The following is a 20,426-nucleotide window of genomic DNA, read 5'->3' on the forward strand; positions in this document are numbered from 1 at the left end:
CCTGCTGAAATAAGGGGTGTGATGAGCCAGGCCCCATGTGTTCCATGCAACCTGGCCTGCCTCAGGTTAACAGAGCACATCTGTATGTGTTCAATTGATTTGGTAGCTGGAGGAACCCCACCCCATTGAAACTAAGGTCTGCAAGGTAGCTCCACTGTGGGTGAGGACTTGCAGGAGGGAGAGATACAAGTCCATATAGAAACACAAGCGACACAAGCAGCACATTGACAGAATTACAGTGACCCCAGAAACATAACTCTAATAAATGTGTACCCCAAAGGGATGGGCAAATCTAGTAACAGACCAGATGTCCCAGTGTTTTATATCCCTCTCCAAGAACAGCTTTTGGGACCCTGGAATAGCCTGTGTTTTTGTATGGCAGCATGCAAAATGTCCGAGTATTTTATAAATATGCCATGCGTGTTCCAGATGTATTGCTTTCTATGGTATAATTGAATCTGTTTATTGCAGACAAATAGTGCAATGAAACATTCATTTCAATGTAATGAACAGAGATTAGAGTAAAAAGACAGATCAAGATAGATGCATGCAAACCTCCAAGTGAATGTAAGCACTTGTTTGGTTTTTTTTTCAGGGTGAAAGTATAAACATTTTTAGCAAAATGAAAATTAATCATATTTGTTACTTTGGCAACTGTTCTGAGACCGTGTTCTTCACAGAAGGAAACCCCTCCCCGAATAGATTATTAAATTTCTCATAATACAAATCCCAGAAGTACACACACTTGGTACCAGTGTGAATTTTGAATTTTTTCCCCAGACCAAAATGGGAAATATTGCTAATGCCCTTTTTAAAATGCTGACAGCTCATTACTGACCTGCTCAGCAGATTAGCATATTCCTTGACTTGCCAAAGACTTCTGTGCAGGAACAAATGATTCAGGATGCTTGCTGTCCTTCTACCATAACCCTAAGTAAATCTTGTAATGGATACCATGAAAACATTTAGGTTTAAGTACCCAGATAAAATTGTTTCGGTTTTTTTGAAAATACTGGAGTTTTCCTTTAAGGTTGCCCCTCTCTGTACCATGGTTGTTAGTGCCCCCCCCCCCCGCCGACTTTTCCCACATTTCAAGCTTATATTTTATTTTATTTTTTTGGTTTTGTTTATAATAATGCATTCCCCATTAAAATACATCCATAGCTTCCCTTAGTATTCATTTTCATTTTTGAGTTATGTCTGGAGACAGGAGTGTCTCACTCTGCATCTGGAAAGAGGTGATAGATTTTTGGATGCTTTTCTTTGTATAAATAATCCAATTATTCCTGTAATTTAAAGGGGAAACAGGTCTTTTTTAGTTCATCTTCTCCCTGGCAGTCACGGGTTCTTCTTTCCAACAGCCACTTGGTAATCATACTTGCAATACTATAAAGTAGTGCATGAAACCACACATGGCTTATTTTGTCATAATAAAAACTAATAGAGGTTAAAACCAAGCCAGCTGTAATGCGACATAATGGTGAGAACATACAGACTGGGAGATCAGATCTCTCCTTAGGCAATGCCATACAGAGGTTCAGTGAGACCTGAATGTATAGCAGGTTATCATAGTCTAAGGTGCTAGGTGCTTTTGGAATCAGGCACTTATCAAAGTGCCTCTGAGGCTCTTGGCAGAATTGGTATGAAGCTGAAATAAAACTAGATTTGTATGCGACTTTAAAAAAAAAAAAATCTTTTCCCAATAGTTCTCTATTAAAACCTTGCCAGCTCTTAGTCTGTATCTGGGAATTAAGGTCATGAGTCATGTTTTGTTTTAGAAATATGAAAAAGCCTAATGTATTGGATTAAAGTTTTATAGTAAATAGCTACCCAAGGTTCTTGTGCTCTGCAGTGCCAGTCCTATGGGGCAACAGTTTGAATCCTTAGGGGAATGATTTTCACATTATCGTAATCTATTACCAGATTCTGCTCAGATTCCACACAGTGGCAGAGTCTATTTTGCTTAGTTCCTTGTGAGAAGCATGCTAGTGGATGCCACTGAGCTTTGGAAACCTTCCAAATGCTGCAAGGCAGAGGCCAGCTCATGGCTGCTGTTCGACAGCCTCGGTGTACCTTTACATCTGTTTCCTTGTCTGATGTTAATAACTACGGGCAATATTCCAGAATACATTATTCTTCTGGGTTAAACTGTCAAAGAGGTATATGAAAGGAAAATTTGAGTTTGTCTTCACAGCTTTACATGTATTTCTTTCAGTATCATATCAGAAATATAGAACCTTTAAGAGATGAGGTCACATCCATAGGTCTGATAGAGTTGCTCTTGGTGCGGTATATAAGGTTGGAGAAAAGTTTGCTCTAAAGCACCATTTTATTTCCCCATTCTGTTGTCAACTAAGAGCTGGTTCAGTCCCCTGCATGACAGATCAGCTTGTAGAACAACACACATTACTACCAATCTAACAGTACCTTTGAGACCATCCTGGTTATCATGAGGTGGTAGAATATGTTTCTTTGGTCCTATCCTTTCAAGGCCAACACACCTCCTATGCAAGCTGTGTACCATACAGGAATTCCTCTCTATCTGGGGAACCCCCAGATGCCCAATAGGCCAGCAAGCAGAATAAGACAGACCAAATGTCTCCAAGGGTCTGGCCTGTACACAAGACCCTTGCCAGTGCCTGGTTCTGGCTTCAATAGTCCCATGACTGGAAAATTATTGTGGGGTTTCTCAGAACAGAAAAAAGTCAATTGACTTGGAGTCAGTTACAAAGGATGTAACACATGGTGAAGGCTTTGTGGCAATATAAAAACTCAGCTTCTTTGCACATTCATTCCACTGACATCAAATCCTGGCAGCTGCTGTAGATGGATAATCAGAGTAAACTGTTTATCTTTCTAAAGAAATTTAGCTGAATAAGTGTACTATAAATAGTGTTGATTTGTTAACCAGACTGTATTCATTACCATCATTGCAGTTCTTACTATTATATGATAAAAATTGTCATAATATTCTCTTCACCAGTTGGCCTACCAAATAAACACTTGATACCGACAACAATATGTTCAATTATGGTGAAAACAATGTATTGTTTCCTGCCTTTATCTGTGAGTCATGCCATACTTTGTACTCTGCTGGTCTTAATTCTCCAGATGGACATTCTTTTCTGTTCTGCTTTATACAGAACTGTTGTGCAATTTAAGCATCATGTGCAATGAAAGTCTTTTTGAACACTTTTTTGTTGCAATTTGTAAGTCCTTTAACTGAAAGTTTTGCTTGCTTGCTGGCCTGTTACGGGTAATCTCATAGTTCATGCCTCGGTTCCTATTCAAACGTTTTTAGTCATGATCTTCAAAGACATAATTCCATGTTAAACAGGTTTTATTGATACCTTATCATATGGTACTCTGCATAATGGAAGTTCTTTACTGAGAGATGATGCCTCCTTCACCTATTTAAAGTAAGAGCCTTGCCACTTGGGACACTTAGCACATGCTTTATCTGAGATCGTAGTAAGCATTACTATAGTAAGTTAAAAATTAGAATGTGTTCTGAGTAGCCCCACTGTCATACTTACTACAATCAAAGATTGTCAGATTCAGCCCACATATCACACCAGTCTTGTTGTGGGGCTGGGACTGACAAACAAGAGATTTTTGGTCCCAGCCCAGGGACTGCTCTGGAGCCAGTCTGAGACTTTGATGCAGTCCCATATCTGGTGTCAACAATCAGCTGATTTTTGGTCTTACCCCAGGTCCTACCAGAGCCAGTTCCAGACTCGCATGCAGTTCTGTGGCTGGGACCCACAATCATCAGACCTCTGTTGATTGTATTATCTCCATGAAACAGTCCCATGTTAACTCATATTGTATAATAGGATCTGGAGATGCTCTTCACTCGAAAAGCTTTGCTATGATATTATATGCAAGCACTCATGTTTGAATACATGGGCACTGGCATTTTAAGAGCATTTAACACATGCAAAGTGTTCCATGTAACACGGCCCTAAGAAGCCTGATCTAACTTTAGTTCACCTAGGACGTGAACCATGGCTAATCCACACCTGATCTAATCCAAACATGTGTACATATTCAGAGGAAAGCCCCGCTGCTTGCCCCAGCCTCAGGGCCTCACTTTTTCTACCCCTGCTTTCCCCCCACCATGACCAGGCTATCTTTAGCCCTCTGACCTCCCCCAGATGCCAGACAGACAATTTTCCCCATGGGTGTACACCCCCATCCCCCCACCACAATGCCATAATTACATGTCTGACTCATTAACCTGAGGTCACTCAAATTCGACAAAAGATTGTCCATCCTTTGGATACTCACATAAAGCCTGTGTCATTCCAAAGTTTCACTTTATTTGGGATAATTCCTAAAATTTACTTACTACAGGTGTATGGCTTGTCTTCTCATACTACATTTGCAAGCTATTTAAAACATTAATAGCTTTAGGTCCTATAATACTCAAGAAAATGGCTATTTCTTTTAGGTTGTCCTTTTCACTGAGACCCATGCTTGCTTGCAGATGGCAAAGGTTTCTTATGAATGAGATATTAAGCAGGACAAAAAGTAGAATAGGTTTACTAGTGCCCAGGCTTGCGAACTCATGTGTGGAGACTATGGGCAGAATTCTCTTTCACCAAGTGGTTGACCAAAGTGCAGCGTGCAGTAAACTCTGAATTACATGACAAAAGTGTAAAATTGATTCTGTTTTGCATGTGTGCTTTCATGTGTGCTCTCTCTTTCTTTCTTTGACCCAAACCAGATCTCCCTGGTGAGCTAACTGTTTAACACTTAACTGCATATATTTCTTACTAACAACAAGACCATGGCACTTGGCTTTCCTTACCATCTTATGCTCCCGTCCTGCAGTATCCATTTGCCATTCACCTACAAACCACTTCTTCTCAACTAGTAGCCACCTAAAGTTTGTTGCTGTGACCTTAATCCTGGAATTCTTTGTACCCAGAAAGGATGATGGGATCTGGCAAGACATTGAACAAAGGAGGTGATAATTCCCCTCTATCCGGCACTGGTCAGACCACAGTTGGAATACTGCGTGCAATTTTGGGCGCCGCACTTCAAGAGGGATGTGGATAACCTGGAGAGGGTCCAGAGAAGGGCCACTCGTATGGTTAAGGGCTTGCAGGCCAAGCCCTATGAGGAGAGACTGGGGCACCTGGACCTCTTCAGCCTCCGCAAGAGAAGGTTAAGAGGCGACGTTATGGCTGCTTATAAGTTCATCATGGGGGCACAGAAGGGAATTGGTGAGGCTTTACTCACCAAGGCGCCCCTGGGGGTTACAAGAAATAATGGCCATAAGCTAGCAGAGAGCAGATTTAGACTGGACATTAGGAAGAACTTCTTCACAGTTCGAGTGGCCAAGGTCGAACGGGCTCCCAAGGGAGGTGGTGCTCTCCCCTATGCAGGGGGTCGGACTCAATGATCTATTGAGGTCCCTTCTGACCCTAACATCTATGAATTGAAGGTAATTTGGTGGTCCTAAGGTGGACAAAAAGTTAAGAATATTGAAGTTTATTGTATGATGATACAGTTTTTAATATGCAGTAAAGAGACACATCTGTCAGAAAAGAAGGCACATTACTCTGATTAATTGCTTGAGCATTCAGCTCAGACTGTCTGCCCATACATTAATGCAGAGGAAAATTGTATCTCCAGGATGCTGGCAGACTATATATATATATATATATATATATATTTGCTATTGTACTATCGTATCCATGAAATTGTTTTGTCTTTAGGGTTTTGTACTTCAGTTTTTGTCTAGTGCATGTGGTAGATATATTGACATTTTATGATTTGTCTTGGCAAATATACGTCTGTAGCGGGAGGTTTATCCATTAAAAAGATTACGTTAAACAGCAATGTGAAAATAACAATAAAACGCTGCTACATTTTACCTCAGACAAGGATTGCAGAAAAGGCTTGAACCATATTCTGTCCTTCTACAGAAAACCCCTGGGGAGACAGATAAAGAGTTAATAAACTTCATGCTGTTGAGTTCATAAACTTCAAGCTTCATGCTGTTCTTATGGGAATTTCTTCCTTGCTACTCTGTTTGAGGTGGAAGGGCATGGTGCAGTGGAGAGGCTGGGACCATGGCTCCCACCCTGAGGAGCCTAGGTATCAGTAGGGAACTCGTTTCCCATCTTTGCCTGTTCTTTTGCATTTTGCAGGGATGGTTGGTCTGCTTCTTCCTAAATCTCGTTTCATTTTGAGGTATTTGCTATTGGGAAGCCTGTATAAACATATAAGCAGCATTAGCAGCCATGAGAAATTGGATTTAAACTAGCTGCAAAGCTGGGAGGGGATCAGAGCATGGGAGCTCCTAGGTCCTTCACCTCTTACCATAGACACCCTCTTCCCTGATATACTGAATCCTCCCAACCCCATAAGTCTGGTGGGAGGAAGGGCTTTGGCAGGCTTGGATGCAGCAGACAATCATACTACAGAGGTCAAAGACTTAGGAGAATGTGGAGGCCAGACGAGACCACTGTATTATATAGTTTTGTATAATACAGGCCATAGAATTAAGAGCCTCTGCACCTTATTTTACCTTCTTTTCTTGATGGAACCTGCCGCTCTAACTCCGCTCTGCTCATATTACTCTAAAGAAAAACCCAGGCTGCTTATTTTGTGTTTTACCAGATATACTTTCTTCCATATTCCATTTGTGCTGTGTGCTGTACTGCTCAGTTTTGATCCAGGACAGACCTTAAGGGTAGAATTAGAGAACAGGCAGCTGGAACCAGTCAGCAAGGATAGAGGAAGATGCTGTTCTTCAGAGACTTCACAGAAAAAACAGCATAGGAAATATTTCAGAACTATCTACTTTTGCAAGCTTAGCCTTCTGGACAGTGGTTCAGTATTTCTTTTTTGTTCCTTTAACTATTCATTTACTACACTGCATAAACTCTAAAGGTCTTAAAAATCATGTTTTTTTTCCTGCCCCAAACTACTTATTTTCAGTGTCTTTGCTCAATATGTGGCTGTAATTTCCTTGTGAGAGATGGGTTATTTGCTAGTACTGAATTGCAAAATATTTCACTTATGCATATTCATCAAGGGAGAAGTCTTTGCCATTAGCAATCGTTCGCTCCACTGGCATATCCCATTTCTAAACTTGACCCTGTTTTTATAATATCCATTTAAACCACAGGCCACCAAGTACAATTAACCAAATATTTAACCAAATAAGGGAGCTAGACACATTGATTTCAGACTCCTAAATCTTCATTCTTTCTAGTGAAGGAGGAAAATCTGAAGTTAAAGAACTGTTTGTAGCAATCAGAATTTAAGTATGACAAAGAAATAGGAATGGGGATACTCTGAGCCAGCACTGATTTGTACCTGAATTTTCTTCAACACAGAAATATTTGAATTTGCCCATTCTTGTTCCAATTAGTTTATTATTATTGATTCAAATATTGATCAATCTGCATTTGAAAGTAGTTGTTTGTTCGGTGGGTAGGAGCTTTTTAAAGAGCAAGGCACAGGGAAAATAAACTGCAGAGCTTATGTCCTTAAATTAATTAAGAAGTTATAAGCTGTCTTTTTCACGATTAAAAATTCCTTGAGGCATCTTGATATATTCTGTGTTTCTTATGGGATTTTTTCTCTTTTTTTCTAGGGAAGATCTCAGAATGGATAACTGCAAACTACTTCTTATTCTTCTCTTCGCAGCTGCCTTCTGTTTCACTGATGCACAGACAACTGGTAATACATTATAGCTTTGTTCCTGTTTCCACTGAGGTCAATAACAAACCTTCCTTTGCCCTTCCTGGAAATAAGATTTGGTCCTGTGCTTCTTATTAACTCTGTATCTGTGAAAGAGCTGGTGCCATTTAATTTTTTGGAGTACTACAGACGTACGTGTGTGTGTGTGTGTGTGTGTGTGTGTGTGTGTGTGTGTGTGTAATACAGTATGTTATATATACACACACATTTTATTTTTTTATATTTCACTTGTATGTATGTATGTATGTATGTATGTATATATATAAATAAATAACAAACCCTATTTTCCCAAATATAAGATGAGGTCTTTTCCCCATCAGCATGAGAAAAAAGCCCCTCATCTTACATTTCTTTACAGGAAAACCCATTAAATACATTCCTATCTTTAAACCACTGTCACAAACAGTACTGTACAGTCCTGGAAACAATCTGTGAAAATAACTGAATGCAGCCCACACTGAACATGCCCATACAACATCTGGCCTATCTTGGTCAAACATACTGATGGAAACCCACCACATGGCTAGGTTAATGCAGCCCATTTGAATAAGATATAGGGCCCATTGTACTCAGTCCCCCTCAGCATTGACTCTTTTTCAACTCATAATGAACCACTACATCAAATATATTTTGATTTCTACTTCATTCCCACAGCTAAGCAGTGCTTTTCTTTCCCGTTTCCAATGATTCCTGTTTCTTCACCAGCCTTATATCTGCCAAACATTACTAGACATCTATGTAAATGAGAGGCTCTGTTGCCCCCTCTCTCAGGCCATTGCATGTGACTGATGTAGCCCCACCCACTGGGGCCGGACCAAGTGGCCATGCACCTGATCTGCATATACATTTTTGGAGGGTCCTAGGACTTGTGACAACAACACCTGGCTCCAGTCTTGAGTGGGGAATTGGCACCTGCATCCTTTGTTGGGGAGCACACATACTGATCAGTGCTGGGCTGTCACCATGGCTTGAAATGCTGTTGACTCTGCTAGAGCCCAACCCAATGAACTATGACAGATCATAAGCCTTTTGGTTCTGGGCTAATATCATGCACAGTTTGTACTATGCATAAGTAAGTATAATAATACTGCTCCAAAGTGTGTTTATGGAGTACTCGTGTGGAAACATAGCAGTTCGCAATAAGTTAAAATGATCATTTGTGTGTAGATATTTATTTCAATGACAGCTTTTTTTGTCTTCTGTGTTTCAAATTAACAGGGTTTTCTGTATAATGTGGGGAGTGGGGGAGGGTGCAGACAGCTACTGAGTCAGACCAACAGCAGTTTCCTGTTCCCACTCTGCTTGAACCTCTGCAGCTTATGCCCTGCTCCTCCCCTTTTCTCCCCTTACTGTCACATCAGCTCAGAGCCAGAGTAGGATTTGACAGCCCTCTTATAATTAAATTCTATACCTGGAAAATTATAACAAATAAATAAATTCAGGGTCACCTTAGATTTGAGTAAATACAGTAATATAACATATATATTTTACCAAAAATGGTGGTCCAATAGCTTTTGGTTTATTTGTGGTGATGTTCATTGCTTTCAAAAACCAAGGAACAATCTTGCTTTGTACAGATGTGCAATTGCAGTAGTTGACAATATTTGGGGAATAAAACATTGCCAGCTTTACTTGTTCCATTACAAAGCAATGCTGTGCAAATCAAATACAGGTTTCCCTCGCTGTATGCAGGTTCGGTATGTGCATATTTGCTCTTATGTGATGACACTTTTTATACCAAAAATATTCATTATATGCGAGGTAAATTCACTCTTATGTGATCGGTGTGTTGGAAGCCCACAGTCAGCTGCTTTGTGTGGTGCATTGTAGGAGTGACAAGCACCAAAATATAGTTTCCTGTGTGGAAACTCCTCGCTCGTTGTCTACGACATGTATTTCTGTAGTTGCCATCCCCATTATGGTAACATTCACCACCACCCTGTGCTTGTGTTTACTGTTTGCTGTTGGTGAGTACCAAAATTGTCTTGTAAAAGTGGTAGAAATGGGTCTGGGGGTCATTATGGTCAAGATCTTGGAAAGTATCCCTATTTGTTACATTGTAAAGTAGGTTCCCTTTATGCAAATTAGAGTTATGCACCTTTTTCCAGGAACGCACGTACCGCGTAAAGTGAGGGAAATCTGTACTTGCAAGTCAATTTTCTACTTGTATTTGCAGGTAGCAAATTTACTCACAAGTTTTTTTTTAATTGCAAGACTGTCAAATTAATCTATCCTTAGGTGTGTTACAGCACTCCCAACACTTTGATTTTTGTTTTAGGTCTTTAGCCCTGTGTGATGGTCTTGTATATGGAAAGAACATCTTCAGCAACTGGTGGGAGGGTTATGACCATTTGGGTTGCATAAAAACCTTTGGACCCAATACATTTGTATTCATAGATGAAGTATTGACAGCTATGAAATGCAGCCAGACCAAGATTTTCAACTGTCTGTCTTATCCCTTTTGTTGTCCAGCTTTTAACATGTACCCTCTTCCCACAGTGTATTCCTATAAGTATCTGTTTATAGTATGAAAACATCCATAAGAGTGTTCTGGCATGGTTGCATCAAAACTAATCAGCTTGATAACAATTTAAATTCAGTTTGTAGGAGGAAAAGTCAAATTTTCCTTGTGTATGAAGATAGCTATGAAATCAATGAAAAGCAACTTAACTATTCATTCACCTTTTATCACCTTTCTTGTGTAGCTTGCAGAAAAGCCACCTCAGCGGATATTGTATTTTTAGTGGAAACTTCATCAAGAATTGGCCAGGAAAACTTTCAGAAGATGAAGGACTTCCTCTACACTTTGGTTTCAAGCCTTGAAGTTGGTAATGATCAGGTCAGAGTTGGATTGGCACAGTACAGCCGTGAGCCATACAAAGTGTTCTTGCTGAATCAATATTCATTGAAAAGTGATATTTTAGAACAGATAAAGAATTTGCCCAATAGAAGTGGAGGAACTTACACCGGAACAGCTCTGGATTTCATTAGGACAGAATATTTCACTAGAGCTGCTGGTAGCAGAGCTGAGGAAAATGTCCCTCAGGTGGTCATACTGGTTTCTGTTGGGGAATCTAATGATGAGGTCAGAACACAAGCCAAGGAGCTGAAAGTCAGAGGCATCTCTTTGTATGTGGTTGGAATAAATGACCGGGATCCTACTGAGCTTAAGAAAATTTCCAGCAGGCCTTTCAAGAAGTTTCTGTTTCGTACTGACAGTTTTGATGGACTTCAAGATCTCTCCACTAGCCTTTTGCAAACAATGTGCTTTGCAATTGAGAGCCAGATTCAAGGTAAATAAATTATCTTTCCAGTGGTAGCATTTCAGAAGTTTTTCTGATGTACTTATGTAAGTAAAAGGTGAAAAATATATCCTGATTTTATTTTAATCTGATTTGCACCAGTTTGACCTTATGTTACTTTTCTGAAACCGGTTGAGTTAATGTTGATTAAGGTGCCAATTCAGAAAAGTGTTTCTTTAGCTTGTATTATTTCCATTATAGTCAACATGACTTAACCATATGTTTTAAAGTCATGCATTGGGACCTTTGAAGATACTGTTCAGCTCCACATTTGGGATTGGGTGTGGCACTGACACAGTGAAATCTGAGGAAGTTTTTCCCAGATGCTAAAAACCTTGAATATCTGGCATAGTAGGATGTGTGATTGTTGGGATCCAGGATACAATTCCTAAGGTCCGATTCCAGGTTTAAACTAATGTTTAAACTGTCTGCCAGAGGCCTCAGTGCCTCAGTTCTTCATATGATCAGAGGGCATAATGGCAGCTTCCCTAACTAACTGGATTGTTGTGAAGATGAACATATTGAAGACTTTGAAGTGCTTAGGTAAGCATCTTAGGGGGATAATGCCATTAAATGGAAAAAAGTTCTCATAAGTAGGGCCTAGTTTAAATTGCGGGCACAGCTTGCGGTGCAGTGGCTCCTTTAATCTTGGAATTTCCTCCCGTGTATCCCCACTTTCTTGCCACTGATTTAGCAGATGGGCCCTGCTGCTTGCTCCTGATGACTGGGAGGTGAAAACCGTAGTTGTATATATGCCACAGTTTTTGCCTCCAGCTGCTTGCTGCTGACCGGACAGGAGGCAAAAACAGCACCAGATTTAAAACCATGGTTTTCACCTCCCAGCCATCAGGAGTGAATGGCAGGGCCCCTCTGCCAATCAGTGGGGGAGCAGGGCACATGGGGGGAACTCCAGGTTAAAGGAGCTGCCATGCTGCGAGGTGGGCTCGTGATTTAAACCAGGCCCTATTCATAAGAGACATATGTTAAATGGACATACAGGCTTTGATTTAACAGAAGCTCAGTGGAGGGAAGCTCTAGAACAAGCTTTCCCTGCTTAAGGTGACCCAGGAGATCCTAGGGCAAACCTCCATAAATGGGTAACCCTGACTTTCCCTGCTTACAGAGAGCCACCCTAAGATTCCCCAGAGTGCGCCTCTGTCAGTGGGGATATCCAGGCAGGTAGGGCAAGAGATTGAGGGGCCTGGTCCTGTGGGAGAATTCCTGGATACATAGGATTGAGCTCCTCAAGCTTCCAGAGCGCTTCCCTGGAGTGGCTGGAGAGTTTGGGCTGCTTGCGTTGCTTAGACTCTTCCACCATAGAGCAAATAGATGTCTGCCTTAATAAAGCAGCAGCATCTATTACTACCTTTTGTCCCACCACCGATTAGCCTTTGATGTGGTGTGACAAAGGGTAGGGACATCTATTTTCTTAGTCTTTGTGCCACCATAAAGACTTTTATGGCAGCACAAATGCAACATCAGGTGACATCTATTTCTACCCTCAGATGTAAAGATCATCCAAAAATGTGATTTTTTTTTTTTTTTCACTAGCACCAATTCACAGAACATTTCTCTATTTCATAAGAGTTTCTGGGAACAGTGGTCATACCATATTGGCCTTAGTTCAGCACCAATTTTATTCTGCAGAATTCTCAGTTTAAAATAGTCTAGAACAGCGGTGCTCAACCTTTTGGCTCCGCAGGATGAGTGAGTGATGCAGGGCTGGTCTTTGAGCCAGGTTCAGTCCATGGATCCAATCTGGCACATGCAGCCAGGGCACAATTCAGTATGTGGGGGGACAACCCAGCCAGCCTCCATCCATCTGGTCCCCTGTCTAGCATGCAGTCCTGCCTGCCAGATCAGACCCCAGCTCTGGGGCCAAATAAAGCTCATGGCCTGGCTCTGCACACACAGTGATGTCATCTGGCCTACAGGTGTTGGAAATTTGGCAACCTTTCCGCAAAATTTCAGGACCTGCGGGGAGCCCCATGGGCCAGATGACATGCCTCTTCTGGCCAGAGATTGAGCACCACTGGTCCAGATGAACAGAGTTTAGTTTCAGTTCAGTTTACAGTCCAAAGCTAGATTTGAATCCAGGTTGATAGTATCCCTCCCTATAACACATTTATTACTTTTTTCCTTTCTGCAGCATTTACAAAGCACTATGGAGATGTTGTTTTCCTTGTTGATTCTTCTGTGCACATGGGATCTTCCACCTTTGAGCAAGTAAAACAGTTCGCCTACCACGTTGTTGAGCAGCTAGACATTGGGATGGATAAATTCAGGATTGGCCTGGCCCAATATAGCACAGAAAGCCAGGGAGAGTTTTTTCTGAACACCTATGCAAACAAGGAAGATGTGCTTAACCATATCCAGGAGTATGTTGCTTTCATGGGGGGCCCTTTACAGACAGGAAGTTCCCTGAAGTTTCTATGTGAAGCTTTTTTCACAGAAGATGCTGGAAGCCGGTTTAGCCAAGGCACTCCTCAGTTTGCAGTGGTCATCACATCTGCTAAATCAGAAGATGAAGTGCTGGAAAGTGCCCTGAAGCTGAAAGAGATGGGAGTGAAGGTCATCTCAATTGGTGTCCAGAATTCTGACAGGCAAGAAATGGAGGTGATTGCCACCTCCCCCTGGGTTTACCAGGTAGATGAAGGAGACAGCATCAGTCAGCTGCATCAGGACATTATTAACATTTTGGAACCACCAGTTCAGCAACACCATGAAATTATGAAGATGCCAGAAGGTACAGTATGTCACCAGAGTGACAACATCAGCTTGAACCAGGTCATATATGAGAGAGCTCTATAGTTTATTCATAACTGGGGTAGAATGTAGATGACTGAATTTAGGGCTTGTGAAAGGCTCCAGAGTGACAGCATACAGCAGTGTGGATGTGATATCAGTATACTTAAAGTTGCTAATACTTATCTACATTGGTTTTATGAAATGAAATTCTGCCCTCATTTGAACTGTTGAGTTCCTGTTATTGGTTCAGTGAAATTGCTTGTTGCAAGACAAAATTTTTGCACAAATATTTTTATATTTAGTGTGAATTACTTTTGTTTCTAGAAAGCTGCTATAGCAGGGTTTTCAATTTTTTAAAACAAGTGTACCCTTTCTGTCTCAAAGTTTCAGCTCATGTACTCCTTTATATTTTTTGTTCTTGTTTTTAAGGGGCTGGGGGTGGGGTGCAGATTGAGGCCCCCATGGTGAGGGAGGGAGTGGGGCTAGGCCTGGGGCTGGGACAAGGGCAGGTGCTGCAGAGCCCCTAGCAGTTTGTTCGGGAGGTGTGGGGGGAGGGGGTGGCTCCTGCCGCTGCATGCACCCACCTCCCAGCACCACTGCTGCCTGCCCTGAGTGCAGCCTGGCCTAACACCCCCACCAGGAACAGCCTGGCGCTGCCCTGGCCCCAGCCCCAGCCTGCAGTGGAAGCCTGCCCTTGTCCCGCATACAGATCCAGGGGCATGCACCCTTGGGAGGGCATGGGGAGCAGGAGCTGCACCCCCCCCCCCATGTGCAGCTCAGTCCTGCACCCTGCCCTGGCTGGGCAGCCCCTGCTACTACCCCAGCCCCACTCCCTCCCACACCACTGGGGCCTCAATCCTCAATCTGCTATATCATTGGCCACATCAGTTCTGTGTACCCCTTATGACCTTTTTAAGTACCCCTAAGGGTACATGTACCCCTGGTTGACAGCCACTGTGCTATGGAAATAGTTTGGACTAGACCGCAAAGAACAATTTTGGTAATGCCCTGGAGCATTTGGATTTACTGTGTTGGTTTCAATCTGATGCCCAATCTGAATACTTCCTCCAGTTTTGCCCTGGGAAGCTATTTAAGATCTGTCAGATGATTCAGGCCCGTTATAAAGTTAGGTCTGGACTATGAGAATGAGAAGCAACTTTGAACCCTATAGGCATTGGGATCTGGTATTCTGTGCCAAATCCATGTAACGCACTGCTTAAGCTATTTCTTTAAATAAATTATCCAGTTGTATCTGTTAAGGATCCTACATTCTGACCTACAATAATCTAGTTATCTTGTTCTTCTTTGCTTGTTTACTTCCAGTGTGTGCCACTGTATCCATAGCAGATATTGTGTTCCTTGTGGATGAATCCAGCAGCATCGGACTGAGGAATTTTAAGCTGATAAGAGACTTTCTGTTCACAATTATCAATGCACTGCATATCAGCCCCAATAATGTAAGAGTTGGCTTGGTGCTATACAGTGATGAACCAAGACTGGAATTCACTCTGGACACATTTGAGAACAAATTGGAAATCTTGCACTACTTGCAGAAGTTGCCCTATCGTGGTGGGAAAACATACACTGGTGCTGCGCTAGATTTCCTGAGGAAAGATGTTTTTACTCGAAAAGCAGGTAGCAGGAAAAAACAAGGAGTGCAGCAGATAGCTGTGGTTATCACTGGTGGCCAATCCTTGGATGATTTCACCAAGTCGGCTACTAAACTACGACGCAGTGGAGTTGATATCTACGTCGTGGGTACCCAGAATGCCTTTGAGAGTAGCCAGCTGAACAAAATTGCATCTTACCCCACAAGGAAACATGTTGCCAACCTAGAATCTTTTTTGCAGTTATCAAACATTGGGAGGAAAATTAAGAAATGGATTTGTAGTGAAATGATGGTACAAAGTTTTGCGATCCCAGTTCAAACACGAATGATGAAAAAAGGTAAGAAACATGTCAGTCTGGCCCAGAATTTTGCTCAGGCATATCAGGGGAAATTCAGTAGCTATACTGGATTTCATTGCTTAACTCTGACAAGTTATCAAGCATGACAGTATCAGGATTCAATATTAGTATGTGGAAACTGATACTGAGCAGGTTTGGCATAGCAAGTTAGTGTGTGGTGTCATGGACCTCTACTTATGAATGGTACTTAAAGGAATTAGTTAAAGGAATTGAGAAACTGTCAGTTCACAGAAGTTTGTCATACACTGGGATTTCCTCTTCCTCTACCTCTTTCAGAATCTTCCAATTAAAAGGTTGCGGTAGACTTCATTTTTCCCATAAACACCACAAATAATTTTTCGGCCTACACTGCTTTCCTTGCTTTCTTAATTCATTAATTTCTACTTGTGTTGTTATACAGATGAACCCAGTGATTCTCAACATCCTCAGGGGTGTCATACTGTGGGCACCACCCCTGATGCTATTGCAGTGGCCAGAGAAAAGTGCCCACATGCCTGGTGCACAGTCAGGCATGGAAGGGCTGTGGCATGTGGGCATTCTCCAGCCTCACTGAAGTTGTCTGAAACTTAAAGTAGGTGGGCAGGGCTGTTGGAAACCACTGAGATAAGCCTGAGGAAGCACAACAGTGGTTCTCAACTGGGGGTACTGGCAAATTCGCACAAGTTGAGGATAGGTGCCTTAAATCTAAAAAGATTGAGTCTCCACTGGCTTAACCAAAGTTACACATGTTGCATACAACAGATTTTTTTAAAGTAAACAGACTCTTGGAGCCATGCATTATAGTTTTCAAAGAGTTAGATAAATAGTATTGTATATTTTAACAGAAAAGTATGCAGCAGTGATAAACTGGCTATACCATGATGGCCAAATGTAGCCATTTTGAAGTGGAAATATTCAGAATGACAGTTGTACATATAAATTATACAGTATTAAGCAAAGGCACAGGCATGGATATAGAAGTTAAATCACTTGGTGGTCTTGGGTCCATTCATCAGTGGCCTTTGGGCAGTGAGCTTTCATATGTAACAGAGAAGAAAAATTTTCTACTCAAAACTTCCTTTTAAATGATACAAGTTTTAGGTTTCTTCTAATGATTGAAAAGTGCAATTTCATATTAGTAGTATTAGGATAAGCCACATGTTGTTTTGGGACAAGTTTTAAGTTTTCAGATGACTGATTTTACCTATAAACAGGTTATGTTGATTTGTTCAATGAAATGTATTTACATTGTTCTTGTTTTCAGTAACTTGAAATTCAAACACAGAGGAACTCAGTTTATCTACAAGACAGGAATAACTAAAACATCTATGAGAGGTTGTGTCCTGGTATATCGTGAGAAAGGAGCTATGACCAGTGGAAGGGAGGAGCTATCACCAAGGAGGAGTACTCCTCCTTGGCCCGGGAGTGCAGGAGGGCTATTAGGAAGGCCAAGGCAAAGATACAACTCAGGCTAGCGTCCAGGATTAAGGACAACAAAAAGTCCTTTTTCAAGTACATTGGGAGCAAGAGGAGGGCACCAGGCAATGTAGGGCCCCTGCAAGACACAAACGGTAGTCTTGTGGCTATGCCAGACAAGAAAGCTGATATTTTTAACAGTTTCTTTGCCTGTTTTCTGGAACAGGGACCGGGACATCCCACCTAGCAGAGGTAGGGACAATCTCGGGGATAGCTGTCAGGCCTTCAGTCAGTGCAGATGTAGTTAGGGATCTTCTGGAAGGGCTAGACATTTTTAAACCTGCAGGTCCAGATGCCCTCCACCCTAGGGTGTTGAGGTATTTGGTAGGGGTCATCGCAGAGCCCTTGGCCCGGCTGTATGAGCATTCGTGGTCATCTGGCCAGGTGCCGGGGGATTGGAAACTGGCTAATGTGGTCTCAATTTTCAAGAAAGGGAGGAAGGAGGACCCAAGTAACTATAGGCCTGTAAGCCTCACCTCTGTGCTTGGGAAGATCTTGGAGAAAATCATCAAGGAGCACATCTGTGGGGGCCTGCAGGGGAGATCATGCTCTGGGGCAATCAGCATGGGTTCATCAAAGTTAGGTCCTGCCTGACCAACCTGATTGCCTTTTATGACCAAGTAACTAAATCCTTGGATGATGGTGTTGCTGTGGACGTAGTCTTTCTATACTTTAAGAAGGCCTTTGACACTGTCTCTTACCCCATCCTCATCAATCAATTAAGCGACTGCGGCATTGATGCCTGCACAGTTGGATGGGTAAAAAATTGGCTGACGGGGCGCACCCAGAGAGTAGTGGTGGACGGGTTGTACTCAGCCTGGTGAGATGTGAGCAGTGGGGTCCCCCAAGGCTTGGTCCTCGGGCCCGCGCTCTTTAACATCTTCATCAGCGACTTGGACGAGGGGGTGGAAAGCACACTGTCCAAGTTTGCTGATGACATTAAGATGTGGGGCGAGGTGGACACACTTGAAGGGTGAGAGGCTGCAACTAGATTTAGACAGACTACAAAAGTGGGCAGACAAGAATAGGATGGGGTTCAACGTAGACAAATGCAGGGTGCTGCACCTTGGGAGAAGGAATCCACAGCATACATACAGGCTGGGGAGTTCCCCTCTTGAAAGCACAGAGGTGGAAAGGGATCTTGGAGTCATTATTGACTCCAAGATGAACATGAGCCGCCAATGCCAGACCGCAGCCAGCAAGGCCAGCCATATCTTGTCATGCATCCGAAGGTGCATCTCAAGCCAGCCCAGAGAGGTGATACTCCCCCTCTATGCGAGTTTGGTCAGGCTGTAGTTGGAGTACTGCGTCCAGTACTGGGCGCCGCACTTCAAAAGGGATGTGGCCAGCCTGGAGAGGGTTCAGAGGAGGGCCACTCCCTTGGTGAGAGGGCAGCAGGACAGGCCCTATGAGGAGAGACTGAGGGACCTGAATCTGTTCAGCTTCAGCAAGAGGAGGCTGAGGGGGGACCTGGTGGCTGCTTACAAGCTCATCAGGGAAGATCAACAGCAAATAGGTAGAGCCCTTTTCTCCCCAGCACCACCTGGGGTGACAAGAAATAGTGGTAATAAACTGATGGAGAATAGGTTTAGGTTAGAGATCAGGAGGCAATATTTTACAGTTAGGGTGGCCAACATCTGGAACCAATTTCCCAGGGAAGTGTTCCTCGCCCCTACCTTGGGCAAATTCAAGAGGAGTTTGGACGATCACCTGTCTGGGGTCTTGTGAACCCTGCATTGATTCCTGCCTGTGGCAGGGGGTCAGGCTAGATGATCTGTTCAGGTCCTTTCTGACCCTAGCTACTATGAAACTAGTTATCTGCTTTTCAATAGTTTCTTTTAACCCTTTTGTCAAAACATATTTAAATTTTCCAATTCTGCAGCTACATAAGACGTCCCTTTTCTGGTATTCCTGAAACTTTTGTATGAAAAAGATCCATTTTTTTTAGTCCCTTCATTAGGTGCACAGCTAGTTTCCCACAGGAATTGTTCTGCTATTCTCACTCCTCTGCTTGTTATTACTTTGAAAGCTATTCAATTTTTGCACTACCAGGAGTGACTTCATTTGCTGTAAATGTCCCAGTCATTCCCATCCATGGAGACAAGCTCTTTCAGCATCAGTTTAATGGCTATGTTTGTCCTTTTCACCTGTCCTGAGGTGGTTAGGAAGGAAACAGAAGTTTTGTGTTCTTTGGGATAATGGACAATTTTGTAAACCTTCCCTATAAAGTGGATTTCTTTGTCTAGTTCCAAGTTTGCAAGTAAACCCCATTTACGCTGGGCTACAGGCCAGACTGGGCCTCAGCAGAGCCAGTATGCAGGACAGTTTAGCAGGGCACCATGTTCAGTGTGTGCTCTGTGCTGGCCCTCTGGGCCACATGCAGCATGTGTCAGCTCTGCTCCAGTGCTCATGTTGCATGCAGTGTACTGTGTATGGCCCTGTGGGCTGGCATGAGGTGCGTGCAGCTCATGGCACCCTACTGGGCCAGCCCTGTGTGCTGGCTGTGGTGCCAGTTAGGATTGGGTCCCAGACTGTGTGCACAGGAGCCAGTGTGCCAGGACACCCTGTGCTGACCCCTTGGGTTGTGAGCAGTGCCTGTGGCGCCTGGTCCAACACATATGTTGCATGCATTATATGTCCTGGAGTGTGGCAGGGGCGTGCTGCACATAGCGTGCAGGCTGGATGAGCTGGCATGTGCTGTATGTAACACAGGCGGTCAGCTCTGGGTGCATCACTACATGCAATGCCCTGCTGGACCAGGCCTGAACTCTGGCTCTGGTGTGGCCTGTTCAGACTAGCCCATGAGCCAGTAGACGGAGCCAGTTCAGTACAGGCACCACATGCAGCATGTGTCCCAGATCAATCCCCTGCACCACATACATTACAGTACTGGGCTCAGCCTGCACACCAAACTGGCTCTGTGCACCACATGCTGTGCATGGCATTGGTCCGAGACCCGCAGGCTGGATCATATTGCTCCGTAGGCCAAATCCAGCTTATGGACCATGTGTTTGACAGTCCTGACTTAAAGAATGCTACGTCCCCTCTGCCCCCATTTACATTTCTGAGCTCTTCAGTTTAGTTTTTGCTACTAATTTGTTAATTTTCCATTTGTTTAAAAAAATAAAAAATCTTAGTTACAGACCTAGTTTTCATAGATTCATAGATGTTAGGGTCGGAAGGGACCTCAATAGATCATCGAGTCCGACCCCCTGCATAGGCAGGAAAGAG

At 42.9% G+C, this 20,426-nt stretch overlaps 1 protein-coding gene across 3 annotated transcripts in view; it reads left to right on the forward strand.

Annotated features, from left to right (window-relative positions):
• Positions 1 to 20,426, forward strand: part of LOC102376414 (collagen alpha-6(VI) chain-like) — a 108,674-nt gene that overhangs the window by 10,488 nt on the left and 77,760 nt on the right. For all 3 annotated transcript variants that reach the window (XM_025192547.1, XM_025192548.1, XM_014526024.2), the window contains 4 exons: positions 7,616 to 7,701; positions 10,428 to 11,015; positions 13,174 to 13,770; positions 15,096 to 15,719. In XM_025192547.1, the coding sequence (XP_025048332.1) occupies positions 7,629 to 7,701; positions 10,428 to 11,015; positions 13,174 to 13,770; positions 15,096 to 15,719 (1,882 nt within the window). In that variant the 5' untranslated portion in view covers positions 7,616 to 7,628. The remainder of the gene's footprint in view (positions 1 to 7,615; positions 7,702 to 10,427; positions 11,016 to 13,173; positions 13,771 to 15,095; positions 15,720 to 20,426) is intronic.

This window comes from Alligator sinensis, unplaced genomic scaffold, assembly GCF_000455745.1.
Source record: "Alligator sinensis unplaced genomic scaffold, ASM45574v1 scaffold1159_1, whole genome shotgun sequence".
NCBI classification, from domain to species: domain Eukaryota; kingdom Metazoa; phylum Chordata; order Crocodylia; family Alligatoridae; genus Alligator; species Alligator sinensis.